Source organism: Lactuca virosa, chromosome 5, assembly GCF_052849685.1.
Source record: "Lactuca virosa cultivar CGN04683 chromosome 5, Lactuca_virosa_CGN04683_v6, whole genome shotgun sequence".
NCBI classification, from domain to species: Eukaryota; Viridiplantae; Streptophyta; class Magnoliopsida; order Asterales; family Asteraceae; genus Lactuca; species Lactuca virosa.
In genome coordinates, this window is record NC_136430.1 from 361,839,479 (window position 1) to 361,856,208 (window position 16,730).

Sequence of the window (16,730 nt, forward strand, 5' to 3'; positions counted from 1 at the left end):
ATTGATACAGCAACCTTGCGTCATTCATCATATTCTGATCCGGCTACCAATGCTACCCACATTAGACTGGGGGGAATCTAGTTAGATGGTTATCGGTGACATTCTGTTTGTGCGTAACTACAACAATGGTTGCATCGGATAACAATCTTAGGGACTGAAGGGCAAGCTTACGCTTCTCAGCTACCTTGGCCCGACGCCCTATCGACATTATTGTCACATAGCAGCCCCGCTCCGCATAGCATTATCAGCATCCTCGCTCTACATGATTGCAACAATATCTACGTTGCATCATATCGACCGGATTTTACTCCTAACAAGGAAAGGTCATTCAGCCAACCCATGCCCGACTCATTGTGCATCGCCACGATTCTCGTTGGAAAGGTTCGGTCGTTTCTTTTCAATCTTTGACATATTGGTGCTCTGTCTAGTCCGATCTGATCGGACTAGGGGGACTTGATGACACATGGTTTATATGACTAAGTACAGTCCAATCTCATTGGCAGCGTACCAATAACATCAGACTGGGGGACTTGTTGATATATGATCCATTAGCATGGCCTAGACAACTCTGGCGCGCCAGCCTCGCCTGGCGCCCCCTTGTCAGCCTCGTTGGGGACTCTCTTGCTGGTTTATATGACTAAGTCCAGTCCAATGTCATTGGACGCGTACCAATAACATCGAATTGGGGGGACTTGTTGATATATGGTCCATTAGCATGGCCTAGACCGCTCTAGCGTGCCAGCCTTGCCTGATGCGCTCCCGTCAGCCCTGCCTGACTCTCCCTTGCTAGCCTTGCTGGAGTTCTCTCGCCGGCCCGGCCTGGAGCTCCCTGGCCTGGCTCTCCCATGCCTGCCTTGCTGGGGACTCCCTTGCCAGCCTTGTTGGGGACTCTCCCGCCGGCCCGGCCTGGCGCTCCCTTGCCAGCCACTCCCTTGCCAGCCTTTCCTGGTGCGCGCCCGCCAGCCTTGCCTGGTGCGCGCCCGCCAGCCTCACCCGGCGCCTCCGTGCGGCCTCACCCAGCTCCTTGCTAGCTGGGCCTGAATTGGGCTGGCCCAAGGCCTGACCTAATTCCATTTGACCTAATTGTACCCTATATAATGAATATTATCTCCTCCATGGAGGGGGATCTTCCCCGGGGCTCAGCCGCCACACTATACTTCGGCCGGGTGGCTCAGCCGCCACCCGCCGCCGTCAGACACCATACACCACCACCAATACCAAGATGGTTCTCTCTAGCTAAAGAGAGCCATCTCATATCTTCAGAATGATCTAACTTGACCGTCGGAGCACGCTTCCGGGCACAGTCTCTGGGGCGGCTCTAACGGCCTTGTCTGTTGTGACCTCGCAGATTCGTCTCCGGCGTAGAAGCACATCCTCAGCGAAGGTGGTTGGAGCCGATGTCGCATCAGTTAGCAATAAGATGATTATTTTAGTTGCGATTATATTAACAAATAAATATAAAAACATTGATTTGGCTAAAATTTGTATTTAATTTCAAAATTAAAAAAAAGGACTCTAACACAATCTTTTCCATTTGTTTGATTTTGTTTTATGTTAAAGACATCATAAAGCTTGAAATCAATTATTAGGTCCAAACCTAGGCATAAATGGACTAAATCGCAAATATTTAAAATAACGACTTAAGTTGTTCCTTAGAATACCGGTAAACGTATAATAGTTTTTATTACAATTATTTCCATGGTAGTTGACCGGAAACTTCTTGGTCGATTTTTACCAATTGTTACAACAGGTGGGGGTATCGCAGCAGGCTTATGTCGGCATTGTTATGACAGCCCCTATTGTCAATAGGGCCAAGGAGGAGGTGGCTGACCATCTGTTTAGCGAAAATACCTTAAAGTCGGGCATGGAATCTGTTTCAGATTCGATGTCTCTCGCACATCCGTCGAGTTGTATTGCAGCCCACTCTATTGGATCCAAAGATGTTTTTCTAAATCTAATCACCATTCCTTCTTGGATTCTAGACACGCTGATTCTGCTTTTATGCCTAATGGTGTATGTTTAGAAAATTTAGCTGCAGATGAAGTTTCAAAAACAATTGAAATGGGTAAATTCTTGGGCTGTTCGATGGTGGGTTGTGAAAAGCTTCTACAAGCAATGTTAGATTGGAATGGAGAAAAAAAGGTGGACCCATGAATTGTCTCTCAATTAATGTTCAAGGGGCAGGAAATCGCGATAAAAGGCCTTGGATCAAAAATTTATGTAATAAACATAGGGTTAATTTTTTGGGAATTCAAGAAACAAAGTTCGAGTCAATGGATATGGCGACGATTAGAGATTTTTGGGGCAATTCTTCTTTTCAATTTGAATGTTCTTATTCTCGCGGTCTTTCTGGAGGTATTCTAGTCATTTTTGATCCTTCCATTTTTTTTTGTAAGAAGAGGGCATTTTCTCATGACTATTTTGTTGCGGTTGATGCGGTGTAGGTTCCTATGGGTCTAGAGGTTCTGATTATTAGGGTTTATGCTCCTCAAGATATTAATGATAAGAAACATGTTAGGTCCACTATTTTGCTCTTGATTAATGCCACATAAGCAGAAGTTATTCTCATGGCTGATTTTAATGAGGTTTGGGATGCTTCGGAGAGACTTGGTTCCCAGTTTTGTGTGTCTTCCGCTCATTATTTCAATCAGTTTATTCTTGATGCGGATCTTATTGAGGTTCCCCTTGGAGGTTCTCGGTTTACTTGGTCCAATCCTTCAGGATCTAAACTTAGTAAAATAGAACGGTTTCTTGTTTCTAGGGTTTTTTTGGATGCTTTTCCTCATTTGACATGGCTTATTCTTGACAAGAAGATTCCAGATCATCGCCCCATTCTCCTTTTGGAGCATGTGGTGGATTATGGCCTTTACCCTTTCCGTATTTTCCATTCTTCGTTCTCTTTGGAAGGTTTTGAAGATATTGTTAAAAATACTTGGAGCCAACAGATTCAGGATGTAGATGAGCAGTGGGTTGTTTTAAGAAAAAACTTCAAACTCTTAAAAACAATCTAAGGGAGTGGAATCGTGACTTTCATTATGTGTTAGGGTGCAAAGTCACGCTTGGATGTGGCTTACCCTTATTGATGTGTAAATGAGTTGTCTTTCCTATAAATAGGAAGTGAGTGACACTCATATTTAGAATGATCATTTTAGAGTGTTAGACTAGAGAGAGAAATTTGTACAAACCCATTTGTATATCCTTTCTAGATCTAATATGAGCTTACACAAATTTATTTACTCCTTGTGTTCTTGAGTTTACATGATGATTCACTAGATCTTTTCTAATTCCGCACATGCCATGATAATCAACATCACTACAATTGGTATCAGAGCGGGTGTTCTTGATTTGATCAAGAATTGATCCATGGTGGCATTCTTGATTTGGTGATTCATTTTTTGATCTTTGATCTTCGTGATTTAGAGAGTTTTTGGATTCTAGAAATCGAATTCATCTTTGATTCTATTCAAAATTCGATTTTCTTCACTAGAATTCATGTGATTTTTACTTTATCTCTCTAGAAAACCCATTCAAAATCACTTTCTCTCTCTAGAAATCTTCAAGATTTTGTGATCATGGTGCGTTTGGAGTATGATTCTTGGGTTGTAATCATTGAAGGTGTGAAATACAAGGTCAACGAATATCAATTTTATGGGTTATTGTTAAGTGAGTTGATTTCATGGGATTCTATGGTTTCTTATGGAGGTTTGAAGGATGTTCATGGAAGATTGGTATTTTAACCACTTTCGAAGATTGAATGCTTGTATGATCTTTCCATAATGATGTTAGTTCGTAGTGATAACCGAAAAGAAGGAGATGAAAGAGATTTGTTTAATAAAAGATACATTTCTCTTGTTGAAAACCCAAGTGATCTTCATGCTCTTAAGTTTGTTGAAGATGTTCTTGATGTTCTTGAGGTTCATGATAAGAAGATTCAAGTTGATTCTCATGAAGATGAAAAAGTTTTTTGCTCAATTGGAGTTCAAACAGATGATATTGTGTGTTCTTGTGATTCGTTTGAAGGAATGATTCCTTATCGGAAGCCGGTGATCCAAGAAATTCACAAGTATCAAATTCCAAAAGATTTGATTCAAACTTGCAAAGTTGAAGTTGTAAATAATGAAGGTGTTCTTGAAATCAAATCTTCAAGATGCAAAAAGATGAGAAAGAAAAAGAAGAAGAAGATTAAACGGAAGAACAAGTGGATTTATTCTCAAAAATCGTCAAATGTTGTGAAGCCGAAATCCGTGAAACAAATTTGGGTTCCAAAGAAACAATCTCCAAATGTTGCATTGAATTTGAAGTCAAAACCCAAAAGTGTTGGTGGTTCTTTTGAAAATGTTCTTGGATCGATGAAGAACACGAAGAACGAGTTGTACAACACGCATCGTGGGTGGTACAATGTTCAAATTGGAGATTTTTTCATTCCAACAAAAGAACCAAGATCTTCTAAATTTGATTCGTTCGTTGAAAATGGAACTCGATTCGTCAAAAAGGTATCTCAAATTCTCAAATGGATTCCAAAACATCCATGATTTCGAGTCGTATTTTACGTTTTTCATTTTTGATCGATTTGTCTCATTGGATCAATCCGTTTCAACCTTATTAATGATCCAATATAAATTTTCAATAGATCAAGCCCTAATCACGAAAATTATTGTTCACTGAAAACCCAAATTTTTTGATCTGATTACTATTTGTTCAAGCCCAATCTGATTAAAGCCCATATCGTTGATTCATACTTTTTGAGTTCTAAATAAAATTTCAAGTACTGTTCATGTTAATTTTCGAAGCCCAATCTGTGATAATGAATCCAAATATCCAATACTGTTCTTATTATTTTGAGTCCAATCAACTAATTTATATCCCATTTATATATATACTAAACTACATGATGAACAGTTATTTGTTCCCTGATTTTAAAAAAAAAATAATATGTTATCTTTAATACTTTTTTCCCGATGTCCTTTACACATGCTTTTGTTTTAGAACGTCGTTTTACACGTGGTGGCCACCTCCCACTTCTTCCAATGAAATACGGGCAACAGATAACCCACCGCCTCTTCTTATCTGGGTTCTTCTCCACCGGCTTTTCATCTCAGATTCTTCACCCACCAGGGAGTTCGTTCTTCACCTCTCTGATCTTATGTTCTACATCTCCTTTGCCACTACACAGCGTTCCCATCGAACACCCTCTCGCCGTCATCGCGCTATGATCGGTATTCTCGCCTCTATTCGCCGTCCTCATCTCTTTTCCAAGCTCATCCTAATCGGTACTTCGCCAAGGTAAGTTACAGTACTAACTACAGTCTGAACAGAATGATCGTGAAATTAGGTCGTCTGTAACCAAAATTGTTTCATTTGTTTCTAATCATCGAGAAATATAGCAATTTCAAACTGATGTACGATCCTCTTTTCGTGATTTGGAATCAATCCAACACGAATGACGAGGATTTCATCTGTCTTTCTATTCATGCCCACCACCTGTTTGTCTAAATGCCTGACTAAACCAAATACCCAAATAAAAAAAAATCAGTTTTCTTAATTTTGAGGGTTTATCTTGCAGATGAAGATGCAGAATTTGTGGAAGAGTAGCAAGCTTCCTGGGTATTTGCCCTTTAAAGTTATTGAAACTAAAGTAGCTGTAAACATATAGGTAAAGAATCAAATCATATATTCGATTCAATCTGAAGATTAGGAGTTGCTAATGCTAATGAATCGAATCTAAATGTGCAGAGGAGAAAGCGGACTCGGAAGCATCTTCAACAACAAAGTTTGTATTTCCAGCTGAGTGAAGCAATATCCTTGATGAAACTGTTAAAACCCTCACAAATCTCTGTCTCCATGATGAAACTGATAAAACTACCAACATCTCTATGTCTGTGTATGATGAAAAGACCTGTAAACGTTGGTGGTGGAAGAACGCTCTTCACTTCTTCAACAAACATTTGGGCAACAAATGATGTAGCCACTTTCAGAGCATAAGCAGTGACTGCTGTTTAAGGCATCAGATTTGTGTCTTCTGCTCCTGAAGACATCATTAACATAGAACCGTTTCTTTGTTGGAACCCACTGAGGAGGTACCCGATGCGGTCATACTGTCACCTCTGGAGGCCACTATGTTAGTCTCCTTTTCTTCAAATTTCAACTTTTATTAACATTATTATTATTATTTTTTTAAAAATTATATCTTTTCCAGCTTTTCATGTTTGGAGGCCATGGAACCGGTGGTTGGTTGAGTCGCTATGATGTTTACTACAATGACTGTGTTGTTTTAGACAGGGGTGAGTAGATCATTTTCTGATTTTCACATAATATTAAAAAAAAATTAGTTTATGTTTTTTTGTTATATTTTTTATGGTGTGTTGGGTTATTGTGTTTTATTATCAGTGTCTATACAGTGGAAACGCCTTGCAACTAATACTGAAGTTCCTGAAGGTATTTAATATTTATTTATTTATTTACTTTTCATATTTTCAAAGAGATCAGAAGTAATTCAAGAGACCCGGAATGACTTCCAATCTGAAACAAAGGTATCAGTTCAGCAACAAACTTTCACCTTTTGACTCATTTAGTCCCTAATCGGCTTTTTGAATTCAATTAGAGTACACACTATGAATTTTATTATTGAAAATGGTTTTAAATTGTTGAATTTTTTTTTGAAGGGAATGAGTTGAATGGAAGTGGAGTTGGAACAAGAGTATCAGCATCTCAGTATGCTTTTGACACAAGAACCTTAGCAAACATAGTTCAATTTTCGTTCATTTACAATTTCTTATTAAAACATTATTTGGATGATATTGTGAAGTATAATGTTGTAACAGGAAGAAATGGAGTAGGATATGTTGTGTAAAATGTTTATTAAGTTGTCCTAACTTTGGTAAGAAAAGTAAAGCATTGTAAAGTTTGTTGCTATTTCCTGTTTTTAAATAAATGACTATGAAATACCCTCCAACCCCCGCAACTCCAACACCCGCAGGGCGGGATTCTTCCCTAGTTCGAATACTATTCATAAATCTATTCCTTTATCAAGTGTTCGAAGTCTCAGAACTATTGTACATTCTCCTTCAAAATCATCGATGTTTAATTTTCATCTCTTAAAATCGAAATTGAAACTGGATTTCTATTGCTTGATTGGAGTCGAACATTGTATTCAAAATCAGTTTCGATTGATATTCTTAATTTGAGATTTCATGCCAAGTAGGTATGGAATCGATGATGGTTCATGAAGCTTGAATCGACAAAGGAATAGTTAAAGTTGACTTGGAATGGATGTAACATTGGAGTCGAATGTCTTGAAGTCGACTGGTTTGATTTGGAATTAAGAAGTCAGTTTGTATGTCAATTGTATATTTGGAATCGATGGTTTGGAAACGGATTGAGGAAATTGATTTGAGTTGACTTTTTGAAGTCAAACTGTGTTCTATTGATTTCGAATCTACAGGAAGGATCGATTTTGAAGGGTTAATTGATTTTGATTTTGAAATGAGAAGATACGCTTTGATTGGTGGTATTTGAGTTTGATAAGAGCGAAGGTAGTTCATTGGTTCACAGTCGATGGTTTGGGGAAGAACAGATGGATTGACTGTTGACGATTTGGAGGTCAGACATCATTCACTGTGGAATTTTGGAGTCGATTGACGAACAGTAGAAATCAAGGTTCACTGGTTTGTGATCGAAAATTATTGGTGAATGAAAGACGAAGGATCGACAATCGATTGATAAGTGAATTTGTTTTGATTCCGATGGTCAATGGTTGATGAGTTTGGGGTGAATGAAAAGCGAAGTCTTGAGTTAGATTTTGATATCGATGCTTGGGTTAAAGATGGAATGGTTGAAAACGTACAGTGATTGAATTGTTCGTTATTTTGATGTCGATTGATTAGGGACGAACTGAGAAAGGTCGATGCAAATGGATTGATTGTTAACGAATTGAAGCGTTTGGAGTCGATATCGAGTCACTGTGAAAGTCAATTGGAATAGATGTTGATGATTATCGACTGAAAAACGAAGAATTGATTTTGGAACGAATTGATGTTGATTCCGAAAATCCGATCCGAAATTATCCGAAATTTCGGATATCCGGATTTTCGGATATCCGAAATTCGGATATCCGATTTTTCGGATTCGGATACGGATATTGATTATATAAACTTTCGGATATTTCTGATATCCGATATATCCGAAAAAAAATAATTTTTCTTTATTTGTAATATTTTAAAATAAGAAATAAGAAACGTTGACATTGTTACTGGACTTATTTTACCCCATCATTTTCAACCCTTTCATCACCATTCTTTCCAAACTTTTAAATCGATGTTGCAAACATTGACATTTACAATCGCTATATATTTGTTTGTTGTACTCCAGGTTGGTTGGCTTATAATTCAAAACCACTAACTAAATATTACTTTTAACATAGTTCTTGCCTATGTTTATTACTCATTTTAAGATTGTTGCGGTGAATTTTTAAGGGTATATTTAATTTCAATGTACACAAACAGTTTTACAAATTGATTAATTTAATAAAGTGAATTGTAATCTTATTTTATTTGTTTAATATGTGTTTAAACAACCAATCTATCGTTTATACGTAAAAACTAGTATCTATATTATGTAACTTGTTTGTCGTTGTTCTGTTAAATTTGTTATCATTTTATATTGTTTACGTAAATTACAACTATGTTTTATTGGTTAAAATTTTTTAACTTATGAATATTTAATAATGAAATACATGATTTTCGGATATCCAGTTTGGTATCCGAATCCGTATCCGAAAATTCGGATATCCGAAAATTCGGATACGGATTCGGATACAATCATCAACTATCCGAAATTCGGATATCCGAATTTTCGGATATCCGGTTTTGAACACCCCTAGTCCAAACGTCCCTGTCGAAAAAAAAAAAACCTTTAAACTCAAATATATTAAAGGTTAAAAAAATATCATTTATCTTCACTATAAATGCGTTCAATTAGCAATACCAAGCAAACCAAATTGTTTATCTTTTGAGCTAGTTTGAGTTTGAACCAACTTTAAGCCCTAAAAATCATTTAGGTAATAATTTTTTTTATGTATGCACTACATAGCCCATAAATTTTGGGCCCCCTGGAGACGTGGGCCCTGGGCGGCCGCCCGGGTTGCCCACCGTCTGGACCAGCCCTGATTGTTGAGTAACGAAAGTTTGTTTTTGGACGATGTTGGGAAGTTGATGTTTTGGTTTGATCACTAACAACAAAAGTCGATGGTAGCATGTTAAAGTGAGAAGGGTTCATGTATTGATATTTCGAAAGTTTGAGTTATGTTTTGATAGTCAAAGATTTTGACGTCGTTGCAAAGGAGTCATTGGTGTTAAAAAGCGAAGGCTTGCCAGTCCATGTCGAAGATTTTGGGTTAACAACTTTCGAAAATCTGGTTCACGATTTGGGAAGGAAGAAACACAAAACTTTCGAAATTGGACCTTAAAGTTTCAAAAGCTTGACAGCTTTTACCCACCTTTGAAATTTGGGGTAATTTTCGACATATTGGAAGAAATAAGGCAGAAATTTCAAAAATTGTACTTGAACTTTCGAAAGATTGATAGTTTGCACCCACTTTCGAAGAAATAAGGACTAAACTTTCGAAAGTTTGAAGAAGTGTACAGAAGTTTCGAAATTAGTACCTGAAGTTTCGAAAATTTGGCTGACCGTACCCAAATTCGAAAATGGGCTGATTTTATGAGAATTTGAAGAATGTACATTTCAAGTCCCTGCAGTTTGTGCGAATTAACATTTTCTACCCAGTTTCGCAAATGGGGGAGAATTTCGCATATTTGGTTGTTTTTGGAGCAACAGGTCCCTGCAGAATTCAGAAAGTAACAGTTTTTACCCGAATTTTGGAAAATCTTGCAACTTTCACCCAAAAAGTCAAAAAAATTCACAAATTGGAAATTTTTTTAGGCTTTTTCGTGATTGTTTTCCGTGCAAGATTTTTGGTGATTCATTTTTGGTACACATCAAGGGGGAGTATTGTGAAGTTCATTTCTCGGGCGCTTCTCACCCTTAATGGGTTTTATAATCATTTTTTTATTATAAAAAGGGGAGAATGATGGGTATTTGAAGCGGGTTTGTCGGATATTCATTTGCGGATTTGAAGACCGGTGTTACTTCGAGGGGGAGTTTGGTCTTGATCGCGCTAGCTCGTTGGAGACTGAAGCCGGTGTTACTTTGCGGATTTCAAGTCCCTGCAGTTTGTGCGAATTAACACATAAGACCCTCCGGTCTGCACATAGTTACCACTCTAGGTAATGTATAGTGAGAAGACTCACCTCGGCTAGCAGGTAAGCAAATAACCTCGCGCTCAGATCTCGAACTAGCCTCCCCCTAACACAAAGGATGAATATCTCTTATTAATATTCTTCTCACGACTCAGATAATCGAAGGCGATTCTTTCTCTTTCTAACTCATTAAAGTGGGTAAAAGACCATTTTATCCCTCCAAGGTCTCTATCACATATGTTGACCAAAACCCCAAGGTCAACAAAAGTCAAACTCGAGTCAACAGTCCAAGTTGACCCGACTCGTCGAGTGCACTCCTGTGACTCGTCGAGTCCCCTCGTATCCTCAGAAGTCTCAAAAGTCCAACTCAACTCGTCGAGTTGACCCCCAACTCGTCGAGTTATCGCACAATCAATCCATCGGGACAAACCCTCGCCGACTCGTCGAGTCGGGTCATGGACTCGGTGAGTCCCTTTGATCTGATTTCTCATTCAGACGATTTCAACCAGATCTATCACTCTAAACTATAGATCTATCATCCCAAGGCTCAATAATTACGTAAAGCTTCAATCTTTACGTTCATACATGATGCTATTGCTTCAAAACGCTAATACATGCTCTTCATGAAGGTTTTTGCTCATCAACCCTCATTTGGACCACTAAAGCTGAGACATCTAGACTCTAAGGACCTTAAGAGGTCCAGATCTGAGGTTTCCAACCACAACCAGGTCTCATTCGACTCATAGATTCAAAAGGATGGAAGCAAAGCCCTAAAACTCCCAAATTGAGATCTAGTACAAGGAATGAACAAGATGAGGACTTTGTACCTTCTCTTAGCAGCTGAAACACTCAATACCACAGATCCACTGCCTTCCTTTGTTCCCCATCATGAAGCTCTTCATCCTTCTTCATAGAAATGCACCAATAACCACAATATGAGCTTCTCTCTCACTCTCTAGCTCCAATAGCAAATAGGGTTTTCTCTCAGGGGAAGGTAGCCGCAAATGAGGATATAAATGCCTTTAAATAGGTCCCAAACCCGGGAAATTAGGGTTTCTCTGCCCAGCACCTACTCAGAGAGTCCCTCCTCTGACTCGTCGAGTCCATTCATTAAATCCACGCGGCAATCTCGACTCGACTCGGCGAGTTGGTCCCTCAACTCGTCGAGTCCCTCCTTAAATCTCAAGATTAACATACACAATAATGTCCCTGAAAATCCGGATGTTACAATTCTCCCCCACTTGAATTAGATTTCGCCCTCGAAATCGCTTCTCAACAACATATAGATCTAATCCAATAATCGAACAGCACCATCGAAAGGATCTCATACCACACAACTATCTTTCTCTCTGGGCACCTGAATCCAACAGGAACTCCTCCCTGGAAAAGGACAGACTCACTGCCACTACGCTACCCCTCCTGACTCTCAAGAGTCTGGAAACTCTAGTATCTCGATACATAGCCAAACCGCTCTCTTCAGGTGTCACCTCGTTATTTGCTCCTCGAATAATAAACCCCGATAGCTCACTGCACCTCTGATTCTCTGGTGGGGACCGATAAAAACAAGTCCATGCCCAAAACTGGCTACCGATCACTCGTCCCAGACATGATAAACAACCCATATCATATAACAAGGAATGGAAGGATCACATCACACCAGGGACTCATCCACTGTACTGCAATCAAACCCATCTGAACAACGAATCCTCAACACCCTGACCTCAAACACAGATAATGATCATGCTTGTTCTGAAGCGTCCTCCGACATCTAACAAACATAAACCTCAGCTCCCCTCTCAAAACTGAGCACCGGGTCCTCACCCGACCCAGCAGCTGAACCTCTAAAGGTTACCTATTGCATGTCCCAAAACGTCTCGTCTACTTCCTTTCCACAACAACTATCTCGGCCCAGTGTGACACACACCAGTCACAGAGTTCGCTGTACCTCAAGCGAATACGGAATTCGACTCACTCTGGATCTCTGTCGTCCACTACTCATTAGTTCCATGCGTTTCGCGGTTTTCTCATACCAACGAATTGAACTCCGGTCCAAGACACCATATGGAACAATACCCCCTTCCAAATGAAATGCATCTCTGAATCTGGAATCTCATTCTGTCTACTCGATACACCACTAGAATCGAACTCAACTCGAGAGTCTGATCCGGCACAGAATTGGAACCACTCGTCCCAACGAACCACTCAACTCATGACTCATGACCCGCAACTCATGCGTTCTTCACTTATCCACTTCCCTTTGGTTGCGACAACCATTACTCAATTCAGAGTATAACAACTCCCGACAATTATGGAGATCCCAGTCTCACCCCTGATTCGACCACCAGGCTCCCACAAAACTCAAATATTAGGGCTACCCAAGCCCAAAACTCCTCTGTCTCACGCTCTGATCAGAGAGTACTTCGTCGCAACATTCTCTTGCTGACTAGTGGGTACTACGGCTCCCCGCAGTATCACAACAACCTCTCACTGAATAGTGAGTACTACGGCTCCCCGCAGCATCACCACAACCTCTCACTGAATAGTGAGTACTACGGCTCCCCGTAGCATCACCACAACCTATCACTGAATAGTGAGTACTACGGCTCCCCGTAGCATCACCACAACCTCTCACTGAATAGTGAGTACTATGGCTCCCCGTAGCATCACCACAACCTCTCACTGAATAATGAGTACTACGGCTCCCCGTAGCATCACCACAACCTCTCACTGAATAGTGAGTACTACGGCTCCCTGTAGCATCACCGCCCTTGCTCTTATCACTTCACAATCTCATCCTCAGGTCGACGCCACACTGCGATCATTAACTCATGCCTTGCGGACCAACCATAGGTGTACATACTTACCCAAATTATGCATTGCTATTTCTGACGACATCTGCCATAACAAAACACTTTTCCCTGCTGCAATCCACATTCTCGAATAATCCTGTTTGATGTCAATTAGCTGAAAGGGCTCCCACTGGAACCGTAGACATCTGATACCCCACTCGTCATCCCATAACTCAAGTCTCAAAATAGTCTGAAATTTAGAACATCATACTCGGATACCTCGGTACATCATCACGGAACCTCATGATGTCCTGTCTCAACCACTAATCTCCTACTTACCGCATCATACACAGATACAACAATGTGTTCCTTCAGGATTCACCACTAATCTTCATGCCACACACGGTCTTCGATCGACAGCTACCTGCCGTGGAGACACTCATCCTTTCCTTAACACATACTGTGACAACCCGAAATTTTTATTCGTATAAACTCTGCAATTAAGAAATCCAAAAATTTGCCAAATTTATTTCAAAACATTTTTGGCCGGATTTAATCCCGTTGGAATATTTTAAATAATATTCGTCAAGCGAACCAAAAATAAGGAAGTATAAATTTAGAGTTGCCGTGTTTAACGTAAGACGCAAAACTCCAAAATTTGGAAATTACGGGAGTAAAATCGGAGTTTACAACCGCAAACCCCCGAGAGTATAAATATGACACTTAGTCATTTTCTCTCATTTTTTTCCAACTTCCACCTCAAGAATACTCAAGAAATCCTCTCAAGTATCATATTTCTTTTTCGTCAAATCCGCCAAAACGTAAGTGGGAAATTCGCCTGAACTTCCACCTCAAGAACACTCAAGAAATCCTCTCAAGAAATCCTCTCAAGTGCCTATACCTTTTAGGGACATCGGTGGGAAATTCGCTTGAACTTTCGAGACCCCAGTCATCCATCCTGAGGTGATGACACTCAGAGTCAGAATCGGAAGTAAGACGGAGCAGAGATTCAATAAGTCTGCAAGAGAATAGAACCCTAGGAAAAACACCCGAAGAAAACCAACGCCGATTCCCAGTCAAGGATAAGAGGTAGACAGAGGGAGCCAGTACATGGAGCCCGAGAAGTGTCTTTTCCTTGTCATCGTCACGCTAATAAACCCCTAAAATAATACAATTTAGTGAGTTAGTGATTAAACTACTCACACTATGTGTTAGGTAAATCGTCTTTCCCGTCGCAATTAATACGAATAGATCGGATCTCAGAACCTCGATTTAGAGTGTTTAGCCATAAGTCTTCATGAGCCTTTTCTTCTGTAATCTACATTCTGAACTTCCCTCAAATCTTTCCAAATCGGAGAGTAAATCTCTCCAGTATAAAGATAACTTAGTAGGAACGACTCCCACCTTATGGCTTTCCGATACACTTACTCCTACCTTGTTACCCGGACTGCATCATAGGGATGTAGGTCGACACTCAGATAACCATAACTCGAGGCACGGGAAAAATTTATACCTATCATAGTAAAGCGAGATACGTTCAGGGTTAACCCTCGTCTCTCATCAGCTTGTATTCCTTTTCGTGTAGGAAAAACCATGCCTCCGAAGAAACGTAACCAACCCGCTGGCAGGAAACCGACTCTCCTATTCGATGAAGCTACGTTTCAAGCTGCAGTCTCAGCAGCCGTAGCAGCTGTCATGGCTCACCTGAATGCTAACAACGCCAATGTTAGCAGGAGCCCTATCGGGATTCCCAATCCTAGCAATGGACAACAGCAACCAACACCCGTGTACCCAGCCACCCAAGAACCTCAACCAAATCCACTGAAGAGAAAGTTCAAGAACAAGGAGGGAAGTACCTCGGCTCAAGGACCTTCCTAAGGGCAACAAGCTGAGGTAGTCAATACCCCTGTCAACCCTTCCGTCCCGACTCCAAGAAGACCATACCTAGGAAACCTCCCCCGTTGCAGCAAGTGTAGCTACCATCATCATGGTATCTGCAGAGAACTCTTTTGTGTTAGGTGCAACATGAAGGGGCATACCGCTCGCGTCTGTAGAACCCCGGTTGAGTTCATTACATCAACCACCAATGTGGCGACCAGTCCAGTGTGCCATCTCTGTGGTGAAATTGGGCACTTCAAGAGGGACTGCCCAACTGAAAGAAACAACAAGGGCACAGGAGGAGTCTAACCCTAGTGCCTAGAGAGAAGCATCAAAGAACCCGGTAGAATTTTGGTACGTTTCTCTCTCAATCCCGAGTAGTTAACCAAATACATTAAATGATTAATTCTAATTGTAATTACTCTCTCGTTAAGGCGAAAGTCGTAGCACTGTTATAAAATTTAAAAATCCATCAGGTAAAAGCTATAATGGCTCGATATATACGTTAAGGCCATGTATAATTAAGATTGATAGACCTCGAGTGAGTGATACTGCCTTATTTCCTGTTCCTCGTTTGGTTGTGGATTTAGGGCGGAGTCGCTCAGTCAACAGTCCTTTACACCTTAATTATACATGACTAGTGTATACTAAGCGATTATAGAGAGGCCTCGTGAGAAATACATTCATGAAAAGTACATTATTCCGAAACATCAGGACCCCTAGAGTTCCGCGTCGATTCTATCGGTCTAAGTATCCGCGACAGTGATACCATGGACGAAACCCAAGACGCTAAGAACTTGTGTGCCCAGTACAGCACATGGTCCCATCGATTCTCATTCACATCATGTCGATGTTTGTTAAATTCGACATTTCCGTCAATCATGGTTCGACTTAGTACGACCATGTGAAAATTCCTAGTGCTGTGTAAAGAGAACTTTCACCATAGCCAATTCGTCGAATAAAGGTTCTTCCGAACCTAATCATAAAACCTAATGCGATCCGCCAGTCGTCTCTCTTATCCAAACCTTCCGAAGTCCCAGGAGGAGGTACCACGCGCTGTTAACCAACCCTTCCTTAGGCAGATAGAACCCGAAGCGAAAGACACTGCAGGTATCCCAGAAGACACCAACCACCCGAAACCTACTCAGTGGATCCCCCGAAAAGACCCTTAGCACCTCACAACCAGGTTCGTGAATCAAGAGAAAGAACTCATGGGATTAACATACTGCTACTGAGTATATGCATTAGAGTGGTATGTAATTCAGATCAATAAGACTTAAGATGTGTGCTTCCTCCCTACTCCCTGTTCCTCGTTGGGTTGTGGGTTTGGGGTGGGGCCACACAACTGAACATCCCGTCGATCTCAATTATATACGACTGGCATACACCAAGTAGTAGTGATTAAGACGATTATGAGCTCTACCACGAACCTGTAGTAAAACTCTTCATCCTATCCCATAGGAAAGGAGTTGGAGTCAAGAGAACCACTGTGGGTTGAGCTACTAATAGGATCACAAATCCGAAAGTTGTTGTCATCCCGGTTAAGCCAAAATAGTAGCTAGCACCCTCGGTTAGGAAAGGTAACTTGAGTCGTAAGAGTCAAAACATTGACTACGACCATCCATTCACGCTTAATCCCACGAATTAAGCATCTCAACAAGAGATCCCGGAAACCTAGAAGCTGTGACAGCTTAAACTCTGAGAAGAGTGGATGAAGAAATTAGAAACCCTGAGCAACGGAACCCTATACTCTCTAGACTTAATCTAGATCGAGGAAACTCTGAAACACCGGAAGAGTAGTTGCAAGGAA

The 16,730-nt window shown here is 40.5% G+C and overlaps 2 protein-coding genes across 5 annotated transcripts; both read left to right on the forward strand.

The window, feature by feature from the left end:
• Nucleotides 1-2,567: 2,567 nt before the first annotated feature.
• On the forward strand, nucleotides 2,568-3,011 carry LOC145113537 (uncharacterized). The gene has a single exon (XM_079049608.1). The coding sequence runs from the start codon at nucleotides 2,568-2,570 to the stop codon at nucleotides 3,009-3,011; it is 444 nt and encodes a 147-aa protein (XP_078905734.1).
• Nucleotides 3,012-4,927: 1,916 nt separating this feature from the next.
• Nucleotides 4,928-6,912, forward strand: LOC145116789 (uncharacterized). Of its 4 annotated transcripts, none has more exons than XM_079053105.1 (6): nucleotides 4,928-5,283; nucleotides 5,564-5,653; nucleotides 5,734-6,118; nucleotides 6,197-6,281; nucleotides 6,388-6,435; nucleotides 6,663-6,912. In XM_079053105.1, the coding sequence occupies exons 4-6, from the start codon at nucleotides 6,203-6,205 to the stop codon at nucleotides 6,848-6,850; spliced, it is 315 nt and encodes a 104-aa protein (XP_078909231.1). In that variant the 5' UTR covers nucleotides 4,928-5,283; nucleotides 5,564-5,653; nucleotides 5,734-6,118; nucleotides 6,197-6,202; the 3' UTR covers nucleotides 6,851-6,912. The 4 variants fall into 4 exon arrangements, 1 of the variants encoding a protein (XP_078909231.1); XR_013712309.1 differs by lacking the exon at nucleotides 6,388-6,435 and adding an exon at nucleotides 6,480-6,530 and having other exon boundaries at nucleotides 4,933-5,283; XR_013712307.1 differs by having other exon boundaries at nucleotides 4,934-5,283; nucleotides 6,388-6,530.
• The last annotated feature ends 9,818 nt before the right edge of the window (nucleotides 6,913-16,730 follow it).